General features: G+C 38.7%; 2 protein-coding genes across 5 annotated transcripts in view; one reads left to right on the top strand and one right to left on the bottom strand.

Annotated features, from left to right (window-relative positions):
- The window catches only part of ANKS1B (ankyrin repeat and sterile alpha motif domain containing 1B), a 1,050,054-nt gene that overhangs the window by 238,237 nt on the left and 788,340 nt on the right, over positions 1 to 23,477 (top strand). For all 4 annotated transcript variants that reach the window (XM_036492291.2, XM_036492289.2, XM_004583128.3 and 1 more), the window contains exon 9: positions 12,552 to 12,695. In XM_036492291.2, the coding sequence (XP_036348184.2) occupies positions 12,552 to 12,695 (144 nt within the window). The remainder of the gene's footprint in view (positions 1 to 12,551; positions 12,696 to 23,477) is intronic.
- Positions 20,448 to 22,327, bottom strand: GARIN6 (golgi associated RAB2 interactor family member 6). The gene is made up of 2 exons (XM_012926378.3): positions 21,543 to 22,327; positions 20,448 to 21,069 (listed from the first exon to the last, which is right to left on the bottom strand). Exons 1-2 carry the CDS (start codon positions 22,104 to 22,106, stop codon positions 20,971 to 20,973), a joined length of 663 nt encoding a protein of 220 aa, XP_012781832.1. The 5' UTR covers positions 22,107 to 22,327; the 3' UTR covers positions 20,448 to 20,970.

The raw sequence follows: 23,477 nt of genomic DNA, 5'->3' as shown, positions 1-23,477 counted from the left end.
GAAATATAATGCAAATCCAGGTTTCTTTTTTTAGTATAGCACCGGATTTAGTTTTTTCAGCAGGTTATCTTAAAATACATGCCAACTAAAATGATCTCTTCTTGAGAACTAGTGAGTTCTTTTAACCTGAATATGACTTCAAATCAGTAAGTGTTCTTCCATTATTGTTTTGATTGTTCCATCTCCATTTATTTGCATCACAGTATTTATAAACTTCGAAATTCTGAGTCTATACACGATGTCTTTTTGCATTTCTATTTCTATACTTGATATGTTAAAACTCCAGATGGGGTTTCTTCAATGACTTTCATTGTTTCAACTGAATTTTTAAATTCAATTACATTTTATTTTAATTCTGGTGACTTATTATAAAGCCCAATTTAAGTCATTAGATAACAATATATTTTTGCTCATTACTTGTTACTCTATCTTCTATTCTTTTTACTGCTACTATTTTTGTTGACCATCTGAAACTCTTCCTTTTAGCTGCTAATTTACCTAAAATCACATGTTGATACTTCACCATGACCTCATATTATTGATTAAGGGAAATTTCAGCACCTGTATTATTCAAGTTTTTAGAATTTCTTGGAAATCACTAATTAAAAAATAAGAAATAATAGAAGACCAGTGTCTACCTCCACCCTGCTTTTGTGGAATTTGGACTTAGCAAGGAGTTCTCTAATTTTGGTATCATTGAGGTGTTTTGTTCAGGGATGTAGGACGAAGGGACAGAGAATATGGACAGAGACTGTTGTCCTCTCAGAATCCCCATCCTCAAGGCTCCAGTGTCCGTGAGGTTCTGTCTTAGTTGGCTGTCTCTGGAAGGAAGATCACAGAATAACCAGTGGGTAGGATGCCCACTAGCTTCCCTTTTTAAAAATTGTTTTATTGAGTTAACTTTTTGCTGAAGTTTTGTTCCCTTAGTGTATCTATTTTTAAAATGCAGGATTTATTCAAAATTACATAAGCAGCTGGAGATTTGAGGGGTCATTTTGATCATCATGGGGGTTAACTGCAATACAGGAGTGTTCTCAGCGGCGAACTTTGTTTTACTCCAACGTCTCAGCAGTTTTGGAAGAAAATCTAATTATAAGATTTTTGTGGATGGGGTTTGGAAATTGTTTCCTAGTGGTATAATTTTAAACATAGTAATCACATTTCTTTCCATCCTCCAAAAAAGTCCTCACCAAATTATGCATCATGTAGGCTGTATTATTGGCTACTTTTCTTGAGCCGAACTTATGAGTGAAAACAAAATTCTGCATGCGGGGACATCTGGTGGTGATTTTAAGACTTCATCCATGCCGGGTCTGTGATGGCACATGGCTGTGCTGATCATGCATGGATCATGCAAAGACTAGAGACCGTGGTGGTGCCAGGAATGTGAAACCAGATGCTAGCCTTGAGATGTTAAGAGCATAAATGTTTCCAAAGCAAGGTGTACTTAGGGAAAAAAAACCAACAAACGCTGAAGATTCACTTTTACTCATCCTGTTTTTGAAACTTCCTGTTCAAGAACCTCTTACATTAAATAGCAGTAAATAACCTGAATACATGCAATATTATATTTGCTTTCATTCGGCAGGTAGGTCAGAGAAAGATGCACATCTCATTTGTTGCTGTGTGTTCTACCGTGCTTACCACGTGCTGTCTTTATTGCTTTACTGCTACACTTTTCATTTCAGGTTTTGTTTTTGATTTAACATTTATGGGACAAATGGTCTGAAAGGTTTTTGGTGGCTTTTGCCAACGCTAAATACTAGGTTTCTCTTCTAATTATACATTTTTTTTTCCTTCACAGCAGTTGTACAGCACTTTGAAATTGAAATACATTTAGTAATAATGCTGTTTTACCATTTATAGAAGCAAGAATCCTAACAAAGAATAAGAATCAAGAGTTCATTTCATAAGTTCAGGTTAGCAAAGATTATTATTGGAATTTTTTAGCTTAACACCATTTGTTTTATAAACCTAAATATATGTTATAAAATTAATCTGCACTTATTTTCTAAATTATTTAAAAGCTAGAACTTTTAATAATTATGAAAAACGAAGTTACATTCTTGGCATTGCCTATGTTTTCTGATAGATTAATCTTATACATTATTCAAAGACAAAAAATCTTCCATTAATAACATTGTGATGGACAGTTTTAGAAATAGAATATGCATGAAATGTAAGATGGCGATAAACCTGTCATACAGAGATCATTTTAATATACTTTATCTTATTATTTTTCATATATGAGAGACTGTAACAAATCAGTCCTGCAGTGCCTCTTATATCTTCACCTTTAAATATGCTAATTTTACCATGACATCATTTGTTTCAAAAACTTATTTACAGTGATATAATTTACAGAGATAGTTTGATTTATTTCCTATAGTAAAGCATTTAAATTCTTTATAAACTTATTTTATTATAATGGATATGAAATAAAAAGGTCATGGAAGATGTTTAGTATAAAAACAATGCCTGGATTAAATATTGCATCAAAGCAAGCCTTTCTAAATTCCATATTTTAGAAAATCACAACAGGAAGAAAAATAGAAATTTACAATGCTATGAAGTTAAATAACATGGTGCTAGATATGATAGTCTCCCTTACAGTTACTATATATCCTCTTAAATGAAAAGCCACAAAACAAAATCAACAACAGGAAGAAAAACAAGAAAAAAAATTAACAACACCATGAAGTTAAATAACATGCTACTGAATGACTAATGTGTCTCTGAAGAAATGAAAAAGAAAATCAAGAATATTCTTGAAGAAAATGATGCTGCTGTGTGAACAATGAGTCACTGAAGAATTTAATCAGAAGAAAGTGTTTTGAAGAGGTGAAACAAAAAAAAATCAAAATCCATGAGATACAGTTTCTGTTGATCTTTATTGGTAAGATGTATCTCCTGTAGGCAACAAATAGATGTTTTTTTTTTTTTTTTAAAGATTTTATTGTTATTGGAAAGCTGGATATACAGAGAGGAGGAGTGACAGAGAGGAAGATCTTCCATCCAATGTTTCACTCCCCAAGTGAGCCGCAACGGGCCAGTGTGCGCCGATCCGAAGCCGGGAACCAGGAACCTCTTCCGGGTCTCCCATGCGGGTGCAGGGTCCCAACGCATTGGGCCGTCCTTGACTGCTTTCCCAGGCCACAACCAGGGAGCTGGATGGGAAGTGGAGCTGCCAGGATTAGAACCGGTGCCCATACGGGATCCCGGTGCATTCAAGGCGAGGACTTTAGCTGCTAAGCCATGCCGCCGGGCTCGGGTTTTGTTTTTTAATCCAGTCTACTAATCTATGACATTTGATTGATGAGTTTAAACCCGTTTACATTCAAGGTTAATATGAATGGGTAATAATTTGGTCCTGTCATTTTAGGAATGGGTTGTAATTGTTTTAGTTTTCTGTTGTTATTTACCTGGGATGTTCTTCATATTTGCCTTTGGTTTTGGGGGGCTCTAATCCTTTTCTCTGTCAAGAGAAAATCTTTAAGTAACCTTTGTAGGGCAGGTTTGGAAGAGGGATGTTCATTTGCTTTTAGAATCTGGAATATGTAGCTCCATTCTCTTCTTGCCTGTAGAGTTTCCTGTAGAAGATCTCCTGTGAGTTTGTCATTTCTTTATATGTCAGTTGATTTTTTTCACATGCACATTTAAGGATCTTTTCCTTCTCTTCAATTGAAGAGAGCTTGATGATCATGTGTCTTGGTGAAGATCGCTTTTGATCAGGTCTGTTGGGAGTTCTGTGCCCCTCCTGGATCTTGTTTCCCAATTCTTTCTCTAGATTGGGGAAATTTTCCCTTATTATTTTGCTAAATACATTTGTAAAATCAACTTCTCTTTCTACACCTCCTGGGACTCCCATAACTCTTACATTAGGCCTCTTAATAGTGTCTTTCAATTCTTGAATACTTTTTTTTGGCTTGATCCAGCTCTGCTTCCAGCTTTTTGTTTGCTTCCCCCTAGTGACAGGAAATGTCTTCTAATTTTGAGATTCTTTCTTCTGCCTCCTTCATTCTATTTTGGAGACTGTCCACTGTACTTTTAATTTGCTTCACTGTATTTTTCATTTCTGATATATCAGCTTTCATTTGATTCATTCCTAGTGTGACATATTCCTTAAATTCCTTGAATGCCTGCTTTACGTGCTTCTCATTGTTAAGAAGTTTTGTAAAAGTGTTTTGAATTGTGTATCCCTCATTTTCTCGATGTCTTCCTCAGTTAACTCTGAGGTTGGCAAAGGTGTTTGCTCCTTTGCATGGCAGTCTTCAGTAATATTCATTGTGTCTCTGTCTCTTCTTTTGCTCTTGGTCATTGTACTTCTGGTTATTAAATTCTTCTCCTTGTGGCAGGTTTCTAAGCTGTGTCACCCACAGGTCTACAGTTCGATTTTACTTTCTGCAATTGGTACATGGCTCTTTTTTCGCAGCCAATTGTGCCACTCCCTCCAGCGAATTCCAGGTCTGGGTTCTCATGTTAGATTTCTACAAAGAACTCTGTAGCCCCAACTCCTGGCTCACCACTCTCCACCTCCTGTGCTACCATTTGAGACTTCACTGTTGTCTGTACAACCTTTCTCCCACTTCTGGTTGTAGCAGGTCCCAGGATTAGGGAGACACCAGGTGTCTTGTATAGCTAGGTTGTTGGTGGCACTGATCTTGCCAGAACCTGTTAGGTCTGTTAGGTCTGTTAGGTCTGAGTGCCACACGGACCTATTTTGACGTGTAAGATGCCACAGTCGGTATTATTTTCCTGTTTTCCCCTGCAGTCCTAAAGCTTTTGCCACAGTGTACAAAATGTCGCCTGATGTTCCACTACTTGATCATCAGGTTCTTGATCATCAGGTTTGAAGGCTACACAGACTTGTCTTGGGTGGAACCTGTAGAATGCCACGTTGCTGCAGTTCACTGAGTCAGAAACAAGTTCACTCCCAGCTCAGCGTATGCTCAGTCCTTTCCCTTGCCTTTGCCTCCTTACACAAAATGGCTCCCAATTTGGCTCTAGGGGGCTTACTGGGCTGTGAAATCCACCCTGTTCTATTACTTCCCATCTGGGATCTGCCACTCTGTCTCTGCTCCTGGTCAAATCAAACAGACCAGCAGGACAGACAGTTCTTTGTCAGGATTCACCTCCCAAGCTCTTGGTAAATGATCCTTCCCACCTGGTTGCTGGTGGAGTTCTGGCTGCTGGTGGAGTTCAGATAGCCACTAGCTGAATGCTGCTGGAGTATCAGTCACTACAACACCACACAGTTGTGTCCACTGTTTCCTGTGTCTGTCAGTCTCCAGGTACCCCTCTGCTCTTGTTCTGTCCTCTCCTATTTCCTCAAATGTGTCTTCTCTGCTTCATCCTGATTAAATATTTCTCCGTCTGTTTAAACATGTCCTTACCCATTCCACCATCTTGATTCTCCTCGTGTGAGGTTTTTTGAAAAGAAAAACAAGATCATACATCACGTTAACAGATTGAAGAACAAAAGCCATAGGATCATCTCAATGATGTAGAGAAAACATTTGATAAGATTTAACGTCCCCTCATGATTAGAAGGAAAGACTTCCAACAAATTGGATACAGACTAGGAAATATACATCAAAATGATAAAACTTATAAATGACAAACCATTTGTATTATAATGAATGGGGAAAGCTGAAAGCATATTCTCTCAGACGGGGGACAAGATGTTCACTTTCAGCGATCCTATTCAATGTAGTACTGAAAGTTATGCACGAACAGTTAGAAAAGAGAAATCAATTGCCTCAAAACTTGGATGGAGAAATGTCCGTATTTGTAGATGGCATGGTTTTGTACTTGGTACACATAAAACACTAAAATATGTTAGGAGGGATAAACCTGTTCAGAAAAGTCACATGATACAAAATCAACATACAAAAGCAATAGCATTTTTATATATCAATAATGACCCCTGTAAAAGAGATATTCTATTTACTTATAAGATTTTAAATATTTAGGCATAAACATAGTTGAAGTGAAAAATCTGCACAGTGAAAATAATAAAACACTAATGAAAGATATCATCAAGGACATAAAATGGAAATATATTCCCTTTTCATGGATTGGAAGACTTCATATTAAATGTCTGAACCAGTAGATGGAAGATGTTTCTGTTTCTCTCTATAAATTTGATTTTTCAAATAAAAATAAAGAAATGTTAAAATAAATCTTTAAAAGTCCACCAAGGTAATTAAGAACTGGACTAGGGTCCTGAATAGATAGTTCTCAAATGAATAAAGATGACTAATCTGTTTTCAAGAAATTTTCTTTATCCCGAGCCATCCAGGAAATGCAATTCAAAACCACAAATAAGCTACCTTTTCACCCCTATTGGAATAGCTGATATAGAATGCAGAAAATAACAAAAGCTGGTAGAATGTAGGGTTAAAATCACTCTTATACACTGTTGATGACATTGTATACTAGCACAGCTGCTATGGAAAACAAAAGAAAGGTTTGTAGAAACCTTAAGCTAGAACTGCTGCAGACTGTAACAGTTCTACCAATGGATACGTTTCCAAAAGACAACACAACCTGCCCAGAGATGTCTGTCTCACCATGTTTATTGTAGCACTGTTTGTAATCCACAAGGTGTGGAATCCAGTGAGGTGTCTATCATTATCTGAATGGATAAGGAAAATTTGGCACATCTATGCATGACTTAATACTATTAGTTCATGAAAAGTAATATATATTGTTATTTGCACCAAAATGGATGGAAGTGTAGGACTTCATGTTGAATAAAAATAAGCCAGATGCAGAAATGTGAATGCTGTGTGCTGGAGCTAAACAAAATAATCACCTTAGCTCGAATACAGAATGTTGATTGCTGAAGACTGGGAGGCGTGAGAGGGATAAAAAGAATATGGATCTGGGCCCAGCGCGGTAGCCTGTTGGCTAAAGTTCTTGCCTTGAATGTGCTGGGATCCCAAATGGGCGCTGGTTCGTATCCTAGCTGCTCCACTTCCCATCCAGCTCCCTGCTTGTGGCCTAGGAAAGCAGTTAAGGACAGCCCAAAGCCTTGGGATCCTGCACATGCAAGGGAGACCTGAAAGAAGCTCCAGGCTCCTGGTTTCTGATTGTTTCAGCTGTGGCTGTTGTGGCCAGTTGGAGGTTGAATCATTGGATGGGAGATCTTCCCCTCTTTCTCTTCTCTCTGTGTATTGGACTTTGCCATAAAAATAAATAAGAATAATAAAGAATTTGGGTCTAAAAAGTAGGGGAAGCTGAGTTTGTTGATTAGTTGTGGCTAATATACTAACATGAGCTGTTAATAATAGGGAAGGTGAATATGATTTATAGATTATGAGAAATAATCATAGATGTTAGCAACCAGAGAAGGTAGACATGAGGTTTGTGGGAGCTCTTTACAGTAAGCAATTTTGTTTTGTTAATTTAAAAACTTTAAAACAGTTAAGAGAAATAAAAAGTTGTGAAAAGACATGCATTTTGTTGTAAAACTGTTTTGAAATTCACTGCATACAAGGTATCTTCACAAAAGTGAGGAGAAAAGTATATTGTGAAAAAAATTGTGGGTTTAGTTTTTTTGTACCAAGATACATTTGTGTTTTAATTTCATTTTATCCACAAATATTTCCTTTGACGTGTTCTTGTGTAAGAGAAATTGTACATACACACCCTCCATCTTATAGAGAGGTCTCATTTTCTTAAAAAAGAAAAAAAATAGGCTAATACCGTTATTCTAGAAAGAATTTTTCTGTTTTGTCTGAGCTCCAGTTGGTCTCTCCAGGGTTCTTGATTTATTGTGACTTATCTCTCCTTTGCAGTAATATAGAATTGGTTTGGTTTTTCTTCTGTATAATCTCTGTGTAAAAATCAGAAAATCTGATCTCTATTCTGGGCTTCATTGCATTCTCTGTAGAAGAATGTTCTGGAGCTTCAAGAATGCAGATACACAGTAAAAAGTATAAAAGGCATTTGAGACAGAAAAAACCCACTGAGTTCAAGTGTGTTCATGTGGTTTCTTTATGATGTATAATTAAAGCTTGTGTTCAGTTTGATAAAATATTTCTGATGCATCTTTAATTATAATGAATTGAAGCAAAATATGATTTTACACAGCCAATACATGTACTATCTTTAGAGGGCAGTACTAAACCACTGATTAATTCCTTCATGTCTGCTAAAGCTCTTGGTAATGGTGAATGTAAAACTAAGATAGCAACCATGTTTGTGACAGAATTAAATACACCCATTAATGCTGATAGAATGTGCTAGAAAGTCAAATGAGAATGATTGGTTGTTGCTCATTGATTCCGTTCAGTCCCTTTATTTACAATACATTACAAGAGACACAGATGTGAATGTCAATATTTTCTTTAAAATAACTTTTGTACAGTAAGATATGTGTGTGTGCATATGTGTGCTTGTGTGTAACTCTTTCAGAACAAAGATAATAGACATAGCAAAAGCTATTTTTGGTGCTGACCCTTGTAAGCAATTAATTTTGTCTTTCATACCTCACTAGCGCATAGGAATTGTTATTTCTTCTACATTGAAGTAGGGCAACTGAGGATAAATAAGATCTGTGAGGTGCTCAAAGTCACACAGCTTAGAACTGACAGAAGTAGGTCTTAAACATGTACTATTTGACTTCAAGGCTAATGCTCTTTGCCACTGCCATTTTAAGGTGTATGTGATATACTGTCACATATATGCTTTTTTTATTATTCATTAATTACATTGTATTAGTTTCATAGGTACTGGGATTTCCCCCACCCCTCCCCACACCCTCCCCCCATGGTGGATTGCTCCACTCTGTTACATGTCACATATATGCTTACAAAGCAAGCTGTGGACATTTAGAGAACAGTGACATTGTTTGTGGCATTATGGAAATTTTTATGTAAGCGATGAAATATTAGATATATTTTTGAACTAGTGGGACTATATGAAAATAATAGCTAAAATGGTGATTGCATCTATTATTTAATTATCAAAGAAAACACTCTAGGAGGTTCTACTCTGCTATTTCCACTATACAGGTAAGGCAAATTATCCTGACATTGAGCATACATTCTCAAATTCATGCAACCAGTGGGCCAGCATTGTGGCACAGTGACATAGCAAATAAAGCTACCACCCAACTGCCTGCAAAAGGCAGGCCAAGTATTTGGGTCCCTGTTACCCATGCGGGAGACCTGGAAAAAGTTCCTGGCTCCTGGCTTTGCACTTGCCCAGCCCTGACTGTTGCATTGAAGCCATCTGGGGAGTACACCAGTGTTTGGAAGCTCTCCCTATCCTTTTGTCTGTCTGTGTCTGTGTCTCTGTCTCTCCTCTCTGTAACTCCGACTTTCAAATAAATAAATAAGTCTTAAAAATTATAAATCAGTCATGTAGTGCTTGAAACTGGAATTTGGAACTAATTTTAGAGCCTTAATTATTAATCACTACAAGTTGCTGTACACAGAAGTAAGGTGGAAAATTTAAACAAAAAATGAATCATGCTTAGGCAAGGATAAATAATTCCCACTTGGTTATAATCAAGGGAGACTTTGTAATAAGAAAAGGGACAAAGATAATTTTTTAATGAAAACTTTAAGTCAGAATATTTTTTAATGAAAACTTTAAGTCAGAATATTTTTTAATGAAAACTTTAAGTCAGAATATTGCTTGAGGTACAATGGAAAACCATTTATAATCTATGACCAGGGAATAGACATAAACATATTTCTACTCCACAAATATATGGGTGAATGTTCCTATATGATTGATTGAATATAATTCAGTAGAACTGCCATCACAAAATAAAGTTCTGTTTAAAAAATTTAAATTCAATAATTTATTTGAAAGACAAAATTACAGAGAGGGAGGGAGATATAGATCTTCCCCCTCCAAATGATTGTAAACCCAGGAGCCTAACACCATCTGGATCTCCCACATGGGTAGCAGGGGCCCAAGTACCTGCCTGGGTCCTCCTCCACTGTCTTCCCAGGTGCATTACAAGAAATTGGGACTTGAAGTCTTTCATATGAGATGCTAGTATTTCAGGTGGAGGCTTAACCCACTGTGTGACGGTGCGACCACCAAAAAATATTTCTTAATTATGTATATAATAATTGAAGGTGCCATACCTTGTCATCTTTGATGTCAAGCTAGTAACTGATCAGGAGTTGGTAAAGGAGATGTCTCTTTGATCATTTCATTCATTTGTAACAAGTAAGATCAAACACATGCATGTTCTCACTGAGGTAACTTGACAAGATTTTTTTAATGCTTTATTTATTCGATAGGCAGTGAAACAGAAAGTGAGAGTGAAAGGGTGTTCCCATTTCCTAGTTTGCTCCCCAAATGCTCAAGAAAGCCTAAGGTTAGGCTGAGATTGAGAGAGCCAGGAGCACCGAGGGACACAATTCAGGATACTCAGATGGTGGTAGGAGCCCAAACGTGGGAGCCGTCATCTGCTGCCTCCTAAGGTCCGTATTGGTGGGAAGCTGGTAACTGGAGCCAGAGCCAGAAACAGAACTAGGCATTCCAGGGAGAGATGTGGATTTCTGAACCATGATGCTCAGCTCCCATTATTTCCCACCCAAAATTCTTGCTCCAGAGAATGAATGAATGAAATGAATGAATGAATTAAAAAACTCCTGTGACTGAAAAATAAATACACATCAAAATGTGAGCTGTAGAACATTGTTTCTCGGCCTTCACACATGGCAAAATGTTCTCTGAAGTATCATAATGTAGCAAAACATTCACAAATATACTTCTTTTATTTAAGTTTTATTTATATCAGCTTGGTTTTTCAAAACTTTTTTGCAGGAGATTGTGCCAAACAAAAGGTCACGGAACACAGTGTTTATGGGGAGTAGGCTAGATAGTCAAGCAGTTAGAATCACTTACCAAGTCCGTGACCGGGAGCTTTAATGGACTGCTCTGTGACTTAGTTTCCTCATCTGCAGAGTGAAGAAACTATAGTATTTTCCTCAAAGATCATGTTGGGTGACGTCATAGTCCTATAACACCATGAAACACGTACATTCTCAGTATCCTGTATGTAGCTTAAAAATCTTAACGGATTGAAGGACTATTCAATTTCATCATTTTAAAATTACAGCTGATACATTGGAAGTTTAAGATGTGAATGCAAAAAAATTTTTTTTAAGTAATGACTTGGAGGTCCTATTTACAATCTAATATTTAAACCATGTTAACTTTATTAATCTTGATCTGTCAATTGCTACACATTGTATTCTGAAGCTCTTTCGTTTGTATCTTTATAAAGGAAAATTCCAGCTGACTTCTTGTAAAAATTTTTATCAGCATAGCAAAATATCTTGAATTGTTTCTTTGATCCCTCTGTGTCTCACGTTTAGGAACTTCTGTTTAGATCTTGGGCTTTTTGGTTTAATACTCTGATTTTCTTCACTTTTACTTGTTTTCATCTTTTGTTCTGTGTTTGCAGATGTTTTTTAGTTTTACTTTTGAAACCCTCTGAATTTATGCATGTTATGCTTTTTGTAGCATTGTGTTTTTGTTATTGGATGCACATGTCTTCTGTCTCTGAGGATATTATCTATAACTTTCTTTTTCCTTGTAGGGGATAATAATAAGCCTACCTGTCATGTTCTTTAAGGAAAATAGGTTGGGACTCTTCAATTTACTACATGGATACTCATTTTCTTATCTTAGAGAGGCATTTCTCTGCTCATAGAAGGCAACCTCTTTGGTTCATCTTCTCCAAAAAAATAAAGCTCTGATTCTTTCTTACCAGTGCCGAATGTTTAGTTGCCTGGGTTGATGAAAAGATGGATCTGTCTATCTTAGCTCCTTCTGCTCTAGGTTCATCATGTTTTGGTCCCACCGACACTTAAACACCTTTGCAGGTAGCGAATTGCTCTCATGCTTCCTTCATACAGGCACTTTGTTTTCAGTGTTCTCAAGTTTGTTAAATGAGTGTAGCATCTACCTAGCTCTTGTCCAGAGTTACCCATCATTATCCAGATGCTTTTTGATACTCCTAACTTGCCAGTGTCTCTCCCGGTGTCATCCTGATAGGTTTTAAAAATTTTATAAATCTTTTACTCTCGTTGTAGAGGGATTTGAGAAGTAACAAAAGTAAACTATGTTTATTTCACATAGAAGTCTATGAATTTTAAAAGTATTATCCCTGTTACATGTATAATATAAAACTTTATGAAGTTCATTTTGGTGATATTATGAAAATATAGATTTTGTGTGATATCTATTTCTGCAAAATATTTTCATGCTATTCCTTATGGAATTTTAATGTTATACCTAAATTTGATTTTTTAAAACCAGCTGTGATACTTTTCTCTTTTATTGCTATTAAAATATTTTTGGGTCATTATTATATCCTAGTCATTATAAACTTTGTATTTTAGATAGTCTCAGCCGGTTTTTTCTCTTTCAGCTTAAGCTGAATTGTACATACAGTTGTCTCCGTTACCTGCTCAGGTTCAGTTTTGCTTGCTCAGACAAACCACAAGTCATTTATGTAGTTTCATTGATAGTTATCTAAATGACATTCATGTAATATATTGATATAATTTCAGAGAACTTCATCTACAATCAATTTGTCACCTGGAGAGGTAGAAGATGATGATGATGTTGAGAACACGTGTGGGCCCTCAGGTCTTTGGGAAGCTCTGACTCCTTGTAACGGGTGTAGGAACCTTGGCTTCCCAATGCTGGCACAGGTAAGCTTGCTTCCATTAAGGTGCACTTAAAACTTCCACCCCTCCCTCTTCATGTTAGTCACTTGATTTTTTTTCTTTTAATATGTCAGGTAAAATGAACACTGACTTCTGCTATGCTTGTACATATTCAAAGCTACAGTATGAATTTACCTTTAGAAAATATTGGTTGCAATACACAAATGTTCTTTTCTTTATGGAGTTTTAATATTTGTGTTCCAGGAGTATATTATTCTAAAGAATGCTATTTTTACTAAGTGATTAAAGATACAGTTGCAGTTAAATACATTAGGGATCTTTAAAAACAGTAGTGTTTATGTTTTTTAAACACAAAGAAACATTATAGAATGATGTGAATGTATTCTGCTAAAGATTCTGGAATGTATCCCAAAAGTGAAAACGAAGTATTAAAACACCAACTTTAAGCTTGAAATTGTTTTACTACATTAATTCTTTTGCATTATTGTGATTCTCCTATTGTATGGAAGAGCCTAAGCTCCTTAGATGTGTTTCAGAAATGAATAAGATATTCTTGAATTAGGAAACTTGAAACTGCAATAATATCTCTAGAAAAACTCAAAAAGGAGATGCAGTAATAGAATTTGGCTGAATGGTTAAGGTGACACCCTGTTGTGCAATGCCTTGCTTGGAGTCCCATCTCCACTCCTGATTCTAGCTACCTGCTTGTGTATATCCCAAGAGGCAGCAGGTGATGGTGTTGCTGAACAGCACTCCAGATTAGTTGGAGGCTTAGTTGGACCCCAAGTAGGTCAGTTTGGCTGATGCACAGAAAGTCAATCACTAAAATCAGGGGGTGGAAAAAAGTAGGTATTTATTACAAAGTGCAGACGCAAGGAACCAGGCAACTATTGCTTAATTCCTGGGCTCTCAGAGGAGTTATGGGTAAAGATTCTTATCGATTAAAATTCGGGCTGAGAGGTGCATGATCAGTTGTGTCCGTGTTCCTGGTGATCAGTGGAGCTTGCGTCCTTCTTTTGTTTGGTCAGTGATGCCATGCTCATTTTTTTTAAAATTTATTTTGTTTTTTTTTTATATTACTTGCATAGTTGTATGTTCATGAGGTTTGAGGAAGGGATGTGGGTGGGAGAAATGTTTCCATTTTTTTTTCTTATGTGATCTCAAGGTGAGGAAGTGGGGTCCACTGCTGTCAAACTACTTTGGCACCTTGAAAATAGAAGATAGTCCTTGGATGAGGCCTTAGAGACCCTATTGTGGGAAAGTGTGCTGAGGGTGTTACTTGAGTGGTTTTGTTATCTTCATTGAGATATTGTCATCTTCATTCCATCTGTGTTAAAAAAAAATCTGTTCAAGGCCTATTGGCTGACCATGTGCAGCTTAGTACATCCGCAGGCCCAGGAACATGTTGCAAAACTTGGCCAGGAGAGTGGTCCAACATGTTCTGAATTACATCCTCCTATAAGGCACTTGACATCCTCTGCTGGCCTAATGAGCTGGCTGTCATGTCTCCTGTGTGCATTAGGCATGCTGTCCAGGCATGAGCAACTGAGAAAGCTTGGCCCTACTACATGCACTCCAAAGTCTGACACACCTTGTGATTATTCCCTGTGGTCCCAGTTTGAGTCCTGTCATCCATTTTGGGAGTTCTCTAAGAAACATTGCCTGGGATGATCTTAGCCTTGACTACTGTGTGCACAGCCAGTGCAGGATCAGCTTTAATCAGTCACTTGCACCAGCCAACTCACATACCAGTGGATGCAGCTGCCTGGTCAATTTGTCCCCAACCCAATCTTATGCAAACCAAAGGGTGCTATGGCATGGACCAGCCCATCCTGCTGCCAGAACTGGTCTGCACAAGTGCTGCCACGTGCTTCACCCATGCCTGGCCTGGCCTTACCCAGCCCCAGATTTTGTGCTCACCAGAAGGAGTTGTGTTCTAGCAGGGGACTTCCCTAAATTCCTCTCCCAGTCCCACTCCTAGACACAGATCTTACATATGCCGACAGGTGCCGCTGCCCTGCTTGGCATGGTCTATCCTCAGTCTTGGACTTTGCATGTGCCAGTGGGTGCTGCAACCTGACTCAAACTGTACCCTCCCCTCCCCCTGCCCTGGCTCCTGTGTCAGGTGAATTCTGTGATCCATCTGGACTCAGCTTATTACCACCCCCAACTCTGCATAAACCAGTGGGTGCTGCAGTCCCTCATGGACAGGCCTGCAAGTTTCCTACAGAATCTGTCCTAAGATCTGGTTTTCTCATGTTCTGGTGGGTGCTTGACTTGACCCATCCCCTTGCTCCAACACTCACAGAGGAGGTTCTGTAGCCTGGCTCAGCCAGGAAGCTCCCAGGCCCCAGCCTTGTGTGTACCAGTGGACTGTGGACAATACTATTTAGCCAATCCCCAGCCTGCCACATGGGTAGGCACCTTGGCCTGACCCAGATATGTCCTCAAGTTTTCCCCTCCAAACCACTTCATCACAGCTGTCTTGCCTACTTGCAAGTGCAGTGGCCCAGACCATTGGAAGACCCTACAAGTCATTCCTCCCCTATCAAACATGCCCTCAGCCACATGTACTCTAATATGTCCCCAGGTCCCCTTGCCTGGGCAATCTGAAACATCATCTGCCCTAGAACTGTGGTGTCCCAGCCCAACATTCCCCACCTTCCACACATATCTTTAAAAAAAATAGAATAGGCAACTATGTTGGCACATTGGTATAGTTAACACGGATTTGGCATTCACCAGGTCCAAAATGCCCACAGCTACTAGCTACATTTCTCCCAGCATTGTAACACTTGCCTAGTTACAAGGCAACCTAGACAATTCCTACAGCTGAATGATTCTGTGCTCTTTAGGGAATTGTGATGGTCATGTGGGCTGCAGTTGGTGTAGGGGTTATGTGAAGGTGCAAATGTTCTTATTTGTTGGAGAGGCAAATAACTACTTGAGTCTGCTGGTTAGAGCCTTGTAAGGTCAGCTGGATCACTCCCTCAAGTCAGTAAATTCCTTTTGGTAGAGGCCAGGGTACCTTGAGCTAAGCTCCTGTGGTATTTTAGGGTGGCCTGGAAAAGATTGTTTGGCATGGTCTAGAGGAGTGGTTAGTCTTATGGAATAGGCTGAGAGCCCTATTTCACAAACATCTGGAGCTGAATGGCTTGCATTCTGCTAGAGACAAAATGAATGAGGGCTTTAAACCACATGGCCCAAGGAGAAGCAAAAAGAATACAGAAGCTATTTGACCAAGGAAGGACAATTACCAGGATTTCTAGAACCAGATGATAGGCCAGATATTATCTTGGTCCTGGAGTTGTCTTGCCTTGTCCACAAAAGTATGAACAAGACTTTGTACATGTTTAGTTTGACCCCAAAACATGTTTTGAACAGATGTTTCCTTAGGCAGCAGTTAGCATGTCTAGGGTCTGTCTGTTTTGAGCAATTGGTTTAGCAATCCTATTGTAGGGGTCCTGGTGTTGGCAGCTTTACACTGGATGAAGGCTGTGTTTTGTTCTTGATCCCAAAAGAGGGAATCACTCTTGAGAGCCTGATTTAGGAACTTTGCTATTTCCTTATACCTGGAAACAAACAATCTGCTAGGGAATGCTAGAACTGTCTTAAGGCCAGAGAAGTAAGAATTTGTTGCATAGCCTGTTCTGTATGGGGCTGGTTTTTTCTCTCCAGGAATGAGGACAGGCCCAAATAATTAACTTTGTGGTACACTAATTGTTCCCTGGGTGCCTGATGTTCTGCTAATGAAGCTAAGGGTGTTGATGCACAAGACCAGAGTCTTGGATTGGGAAACAGATTAATAAATAATCTGCATTCTGGATTACTTGGTATCCATTCAGTCTTCTGTGAGGGCCTTCCAAATATGTGTAAGACTACAAGTTAGTTGCTACTCTAAGCCTTGTTTTTTGTTTTTAAACTCATTTGGGACTGAGTGCCAGCTAGCATGCTAGAGATGGACTCTGTGGTGTAATAGAGACCAGGAGGAAGAAGAGCAAGCTAGATGGCAGGAGCAATGTGAGGATATGTGTCAGGCCATCAAGGACACCCAACAAGGTCAGACCACACTCAAATGACACTTGTTTTCAACATGAAAAGCCAGGACATTGAGCAAGCATCTGTAGTGACAGAAGCCAGCCTCTAAGAGACCTGTTGGCTGCCAAGAGCCAGACCAGGGGGGTTAAAGGACTACTGGGTCAGAAATGCAGACCCTGTAGGCCTCATGCTTCTCGACCCAGCTTTTATTTTAAGATTTATTTTTTTATTGGAAAAGCAGAATTGTAGAGAGGAGGAGATACAGAGAAGAAAGATCTTCTATCTGCTGGTTCACGCCCCAAGTGCCCAGAAGCCGAAGCTGAGCTGAGCTGATCTGAAGCCAGGAGCTTCTTCCAGGTCTCCCTTGCAGTTACAGGGTCCCAAGGCTTTGAGACGTCCTCTACTGCTTTCTTGGGCACAAGCAGGGAGCTGAATAGGAAGTGGAGCAGCCAGGACACAAATAGGTGCCCATACAGGATCCCTGTGCTTGCAAGGCAGGTATTTCAGACCCTGAGCCATCGCACTGGGCCCAATGTGCCCAGTTTCATAAGTAACCAATGTTTTTGAGGGAATAGCCTGGGCTTAGGGACATTGCAGGTAAAACCATAACTTTTTATTTAGAGGCACTGCTGATTCTTTATTAGCCCCCTGTTCAGACAAGCTCTCCTCTGAAACCAGCTGTGTAATTGGAGTCAGTAGGCTGCCTTCTTAAGGAGGCTCATACTTTCCTTATAATGTCTCTACAGGTATCTCCTTGTGAATAGATAGGTAGGTCTGGGCCTCACCCAGACCTAGCCAGGCCTTTAAGCCTACTGAGTCTTTCGATATTGAACATTAATGATGTAGTGTCAGGGTAATTTTGGTTACATAGTTAGAAGTTAAGTAATAGTTGAACAAATCAGGAAATTAATTATAGATTGTTAAGTTTTATGTCTTAAAATTTTCATATGTAGATTTTTATGTCTACATTGATAAGAAAAAAAATTAGCAAAAGCTTGATTTATTATTATATCTTTATTGCTTAACATATCACCAATGACCTAAGTATTTAAATAAAACACATTTAAAATTAGTAATTATAAAATAATACAGTATGTATGGTTTATAATATCCTGATTAATTTGCTAATAAAATATACCAATATTATCATTATGTCTCATTCCTGAACACCTTAATATTATTTAGTTTTTCAGTTTTATGTTATTATCTTACAATGCTTGATAGTATTTTGCTTTCAGTTTATAATTTTTTGACAGATTTCCTACTTTTTGGCTATTTTTCCATTAAAATTGGTATGCTTTCAGTAAAATTATTGCTTTCTCCTATGACAATTCTAATTATATTTACAATATAACATTTCGCAGTCAGCAGTTTTCCTGGACTTGATTTGTGTATGTATATGTCCCCATGTAGGTTGGGCAGTTTTTCAACCATTAAATTTATTAAACTTTCCATTCCTATTTGTATTTAGTTAATTGGAGAATTCCTTTTAAGGCATATTCCAAATATAGCTGACCGTTATCATTTGCCTGTTCATATATGGTTTTCCCATGACTTTCTTTGAATTAATAACTCAACATTCATCTCATATTTCATTGTTTGTCTTGGGTTTATTTCTGAAATCTCATTTCTTTCTGCTTTCCTATTTTAATAAACCATATGACTCAGTATATTAATCAGCTGTACATCATCATAACAAATACCTGAGAAATGCTATTTATGAAGGAAGGAGATTTATTCTGGTTTACTGTTTTTTTGTTTTGTTTTGTTTTGTTTTGTTTTTGGGAGGTTCACAATCCAAGAATCAGTGGTTGCATCCTTGGGTCATCTGATGAGGGTGGTGACAAATGGTAGAGAGAAGGCAGAGGAAGGAATACACGATGAGTCAGGAAGCAAAGATAGAGGAAAGCCTTTTGTGTCAGCCTGGTCCAGCCTGGTCCTGCCATATTAAGTCACCAAGATTCAATAAGGAAGTTTTCAACCTAGCTACATAATCCACCCCATTGACTTCCCACACAACCCACCTTTAGACGCCATCATTGGGTTGAGGTTTCAGCTTTAATTCATTTTTTGTTAACGGGAATTTTGGGACCCAGCTTTTAACACAAGTGCTTTAGGGTATCCGAACGAAGGCAGGTCAAAGCACTAGGGGGGTGCTGTTTTTACATCTATAATCTTGAATTTGCAAAGATAAACTGTTCAACCTACATGATGTTCTTTGTATTTTGAAACCACTTAAAAAATAATACAACAAGTGGACATTTCGCATGGAGGTCAAGGCTGTCATGCTCTTAGATTGGAGTCCCCAGGTTTGGTGCTCACTTCTGACTCCTGACTCTGGATTCCGCCTAACACAGACTCCGGAGGACAGCATTGATGGCTCAAGTCATTGCACTCCTGACACCCATGTGGAAGATGTGGGTCGTATTCCCTTCTCCAAATTTGGCCTTGTGGGCAAGGATCAGGTGGTTGAATTCTGGCTACCCTTGTGTGAGACCTAGATTAGTTTGCTGGATCCTGGTTTGGGCTCCTGAACATATGAAAACAATCGTTTGTTTCTGTCTGATTCTATCTTTAAAACAAAAATAATTTAAAAGGAAAAACTTTAGTCATAATAGGGTAATATAGTACCTAATGAAAAGTCATTTTCTTACAGTTTGTTATAGGAGTACTGAAATCAGTGGGAATAGTATAGCATAAACCTTTTATATTGCCATATTTGTTGGATTTTGCTAAATTATGTTTTATGCAAGTAACCCTTAATTAAATCAAGAAAACCAGTTATTTATATTCAAAGCATGGTGCTCAATTTCAGCAATAAAAGCATTATGGAAGAAATATAAACTTAATTTTATTCTAAGTTACCCCTATATATGGTTCTGGATTTATAATTTTTAGATGGTCACACATAATTTCCTTTTAAGTTAGAGCATTGATCTAATTTCCATATTTTGTCTAGATTTTTTAACCAATCCTGTATTTTTGGTTTATTTCTGCCTCTGAAAACATTACTATTAGAATGCACAGTCATATTAGGTAATTTTGGGGTGCATGCTCATGAATCTATTATATAGAATTTTATCCTTGTGACTAGATTGAAATTTCTATAAGAAGTAATAGCTTTGAATAATCTATGAAATTTTAGAATTCTAAATATCAGGAGATTAAAATTCCTAGAACATACCTGGAAGGTTTAGCGTAAATAGAACTTGTACAGAATCATTTCAAAGCGGTTAAGTCAGACTAAAGTTGTGCAAAGGAGTTAGAAGTGACTGGGAAAATGAAAGTGATATACTACCGAGCATAATAATTGTTGCCGTTTTGACAGTGCCAACTCAGTGACAGATATTTCACATGAATAATTTTTGATTCGTAAGTTAGTGTTCAAAAGGAGAAACAGGTAATGTACTCAATGTCACAGTAAGTGGCCTGGCTATGATTCAAACTTAGTTGTTTCTTTGTTCTTGGTTATATAATGCATTTTTGAAAGTCTTAGAAAACCTTTAAGGATAATCATAACATTTCATTTTTTATATATTAATATAATCACTAATATCAAGTAAAGGGAAAGTTAAAGATGATTCAGAGTCTATAAACTGCTGTTAGTTTTGTTGCTACCCCTCCTGTTAACAGAGCATGATAATCAGAGCAGAGAATTTGAGTTGACCTGTTGTGTTTGGGCAAATGATACCGCTTACCTTTCACAATCTCATATAACCTGTTAGCCTCTGCAACACATGTAGTGAAGAGTTTTGAAGCTCTTTATTCGAAATTTAATATGGACGCCCTCCACCTTCCATCACATCTACCAATAGAGCCTCCACTCTGCACGGCTGAGATGTGCTGTCTCCATACTGAACTCTCATGCTGTTATTGCAGCAGGCATAGGCAACAGTCTCTGCTCCTGCAAATTACCTCATTTCTGCCATCCTTGGGAGAGAGGCCAGAAGTACCTACTGATTTGGTTGAAATGTCCTGTAAAGACAAAGTTATACTTGTAGCCCTCACTATGGCACTATCAAAGCATGTTAGAAGCATCTGCTATGGCTGAACTAGCTGTGCTTCTCCTTAGAAATATGAAAGCTGCCGCTTCTGTCTGCTTCCTGAGTCTGCAGGCTTGGTCGCATGGCACCTGTTGTGGTTCTTTGTGTTACTATTATTCTTGTTGCCACCCCTGTCCATTCATCAGGTACTGTTCAGTTTTATAATTGGACAAGAATGTAAAGTCTTAAAGGCAGGATATGTGGAAGGCTTGTTAGGTTCATTCCGTCTTAGTGGAATCGTGATAGGTGGCTTCTGAAACTTCAAGGTCTGTCTGAAGACTCCTGGTGTTCCCACTGTGAGGTTTCATAGCTTGTCCCTATGGGGGAGAAGCAATGAGTAAAGAAAGGAAGACCAGCCAGAACTCCCTTGTCTTCTGCAGCTAACCATAAGAGTAAATCATCACACACACACACACACACACACACACACACACTGCATTCTCACCAGTGGAAGTGGCAAGTTCTAGGAGAGGCATTAGGTCCCATAACATATCACCCTGACTTCTTGTGGTAGTCAAAGAATAGATTAGAATGATAAGGACACCACAGATGGCATTAGAATGTGAAATTAGAATATGAAATTAAGAGTGTGATAGTCAAGAAACCCCTGAAATTCACATTTGGCCTGCCAGGGTTCGGCTACCTCTGCCTCTAAATCATAGTCTATTTGGCATGTAGCCCCACCACAGATGATGTGTTTTCCAGTTAAGCCTCCATACTATAGTTTCTGCAGGACCTTTAGCTGCTCTTCCCGGAATGCCCTGGTCTTCTAGTCTCTCCAAAGGCTTACCTCTGGGCCCGGCTCCTCTTCTGTAAACTTAGGCACATTGGTTGTGTTCTCAGCTGTGTCCTGTGTGTGGCTGCAAGCATCCACCGCTGGTCTCAGGATGTGAACGAGATTCTCCCAGTGAACAAAAAGGTCATCTCTCACGTCTGCAGGGGGACACAGCTGGAGGTAAAATGAGTGGCCAGTGGCGAGCTTCAGACGGAGCTGTTTCTTGTTACTGTTGTGGATGGTTATCTTTACAAACTTCAAGGGAAGCAGCCTGGTGAGCTCTAAAGTCTGTGTAGATTTGATGATTTTTTCCTTACTCTTAGGGTTGTATTTGGCATGTTCATCAGAGATAGGCACCTGCCGGGCCAGCAGCATGACATCAGGCAGTGTGAGGCAGGGGCTAGTGCGAACAATGCCCACAGTCACCATTTGGGGCCGGTTGTGCACATCAACCATTTCTCCTCGTTTGCTGATCTGGATGAAGTCACTCTCAAACATCGGTGTGTAGCTAAACATGGTATATTCGCCTTTGTACAAATGTTGCTGCAGTTTCCCCATGGAGGTGTTGAACATACTCATGGTGGAGCCGCTGTGAACCTGTCTTCACACAGGTGCAGGGCTTCTGCTTCCGTGTATGCTCCTGGAGGTGGGCGGGAGATCCTCTTCAACAGGTTTGAGAGACTGAGGCCAGCTGCTCTGTGCTGGAGACTGTCCTTCCTGTTATCTGGGATGCACAGATGTCCAGTCAGGTGGGGAGGTCACTGAAGTCAGGCGCGTCTAAATGTTGGGACCTTGGTGTGTTCCAACTGGAGTGTGGACAGGTTATTGCTCACTCAGGAGGGACTTCCCTTGGCCCTTACACATTTGTTCACAGTAGGCACTGCTCGCTCGCTCGCGCTCGCTCTCTCTCTCTCTCTCTCTCTCTCTCCTATGGCTTCGATTGCCACTGTAATCTTAACACCCCCCTCCTTTAGAAACCTAAGCAGCTACTTCCTCCTAAACTAACCTGGGAGACAACTTTTATCCTCTCCTGCCCATTGTGACCTGTCTCCATCACACACCCCTTTGTTTCTGTCACTCCACAGCTCCTCCCTCAGGGCAGGAGCCCAGTCATTGCCACGTCACTCACCGTGGTCCCGAAAGACCCCCGCCTAGGGATCTTAACACAAAATCCCAGATCAAACTTTCTGTTTGATTTTAGCATACACATACTCTCTATACGTTTTTATCCAGCACTTTTTATTGAAAACATTTATCTTCTAGGAGAATTGGACATGGTGGTAAACAGGTTAGTACAGGCTGTTTGTCAAGCATTATCATCACATCACCATAAGATTAATATATAAAAATAAGATGAACATGCATAAACAAGACTAGCATCTTCCAATAGGGGGTTGGGTACATAAATTATGAAATATTATGTGATGGAATACTCTGTAGTTAAGTCATAATAATGTATACTTAAATTCTACAGTAAGAGATATCCCTTTTTTTTAAGAGAACACACAGATTTTAAAACAATTTTATTAGTGTGATTCAGTTTATGTGGAATGATCATTGTATGTCTTTGACATAGAAATATGTTCAAATATGTTCAATGAACAGTTTAAATCTGCTTTGATGATTATTTTCTTCTTATGCTTTTCATTTTTATTAGAAACAGTATGATTTCCATTTCTTAAAAAAGTAAAGCCAGCTGTATTGATGAAGTTTTTCTTTTTTTTTTTATGTCTTACAACCACACTCACCTTCAAACTGCTGGATGAGAGTTTTAAGCTTTGACCTGCACATATGGAGCCTGGCTAGAAAGTGAAAAGAGCCTCCTCTTTCATTTTTCTCTCACTATCAGATTGTATTGAAAAGAAAAATAAAAGCCCTGAGGACTTTTAGTGTCTTAACATGGCTAGTTTTCAGTTCAGCAAGATTACAAACTACTTATGGACAGTATAC

Source organism: Ochotona princeps, chromosome 15 (assembly GCF_030435755.1).
Source record: "Ochotona princeps isolate mOchPri1 chromosome 15, mOchPri1.hap1, whole genome shotgun sequence".
NCBI lineage: Eukaryota > Metazoa > Chordata > Mammalia > Lagomorpha > Ochotonidae > Ochotona > Ochotona princeps.
The sequence above is the reverse complement of the archived record's forward strand: the minus strand, read 5'-3'. Positions and strand labels throughout refer to the sequence as shown.

Bases quoted from the DNA above. Each gene is read 5' to 3' on its own strand.
- GARIN6 (XM_012926378.3), bottom strand. From the start codon at position 22,106: ATGAGTATGTTCAACACCTCCATGGGGAAACTGCAGCAACATTTGTAC. The intron at 21,070-21,542 runs GTAAGCCTTTGG...TCTCCCCCATAG, and splicing joins AAGAGGAGCCGGGCCCAGAG to GGACAAGCTATGAAACCTCA.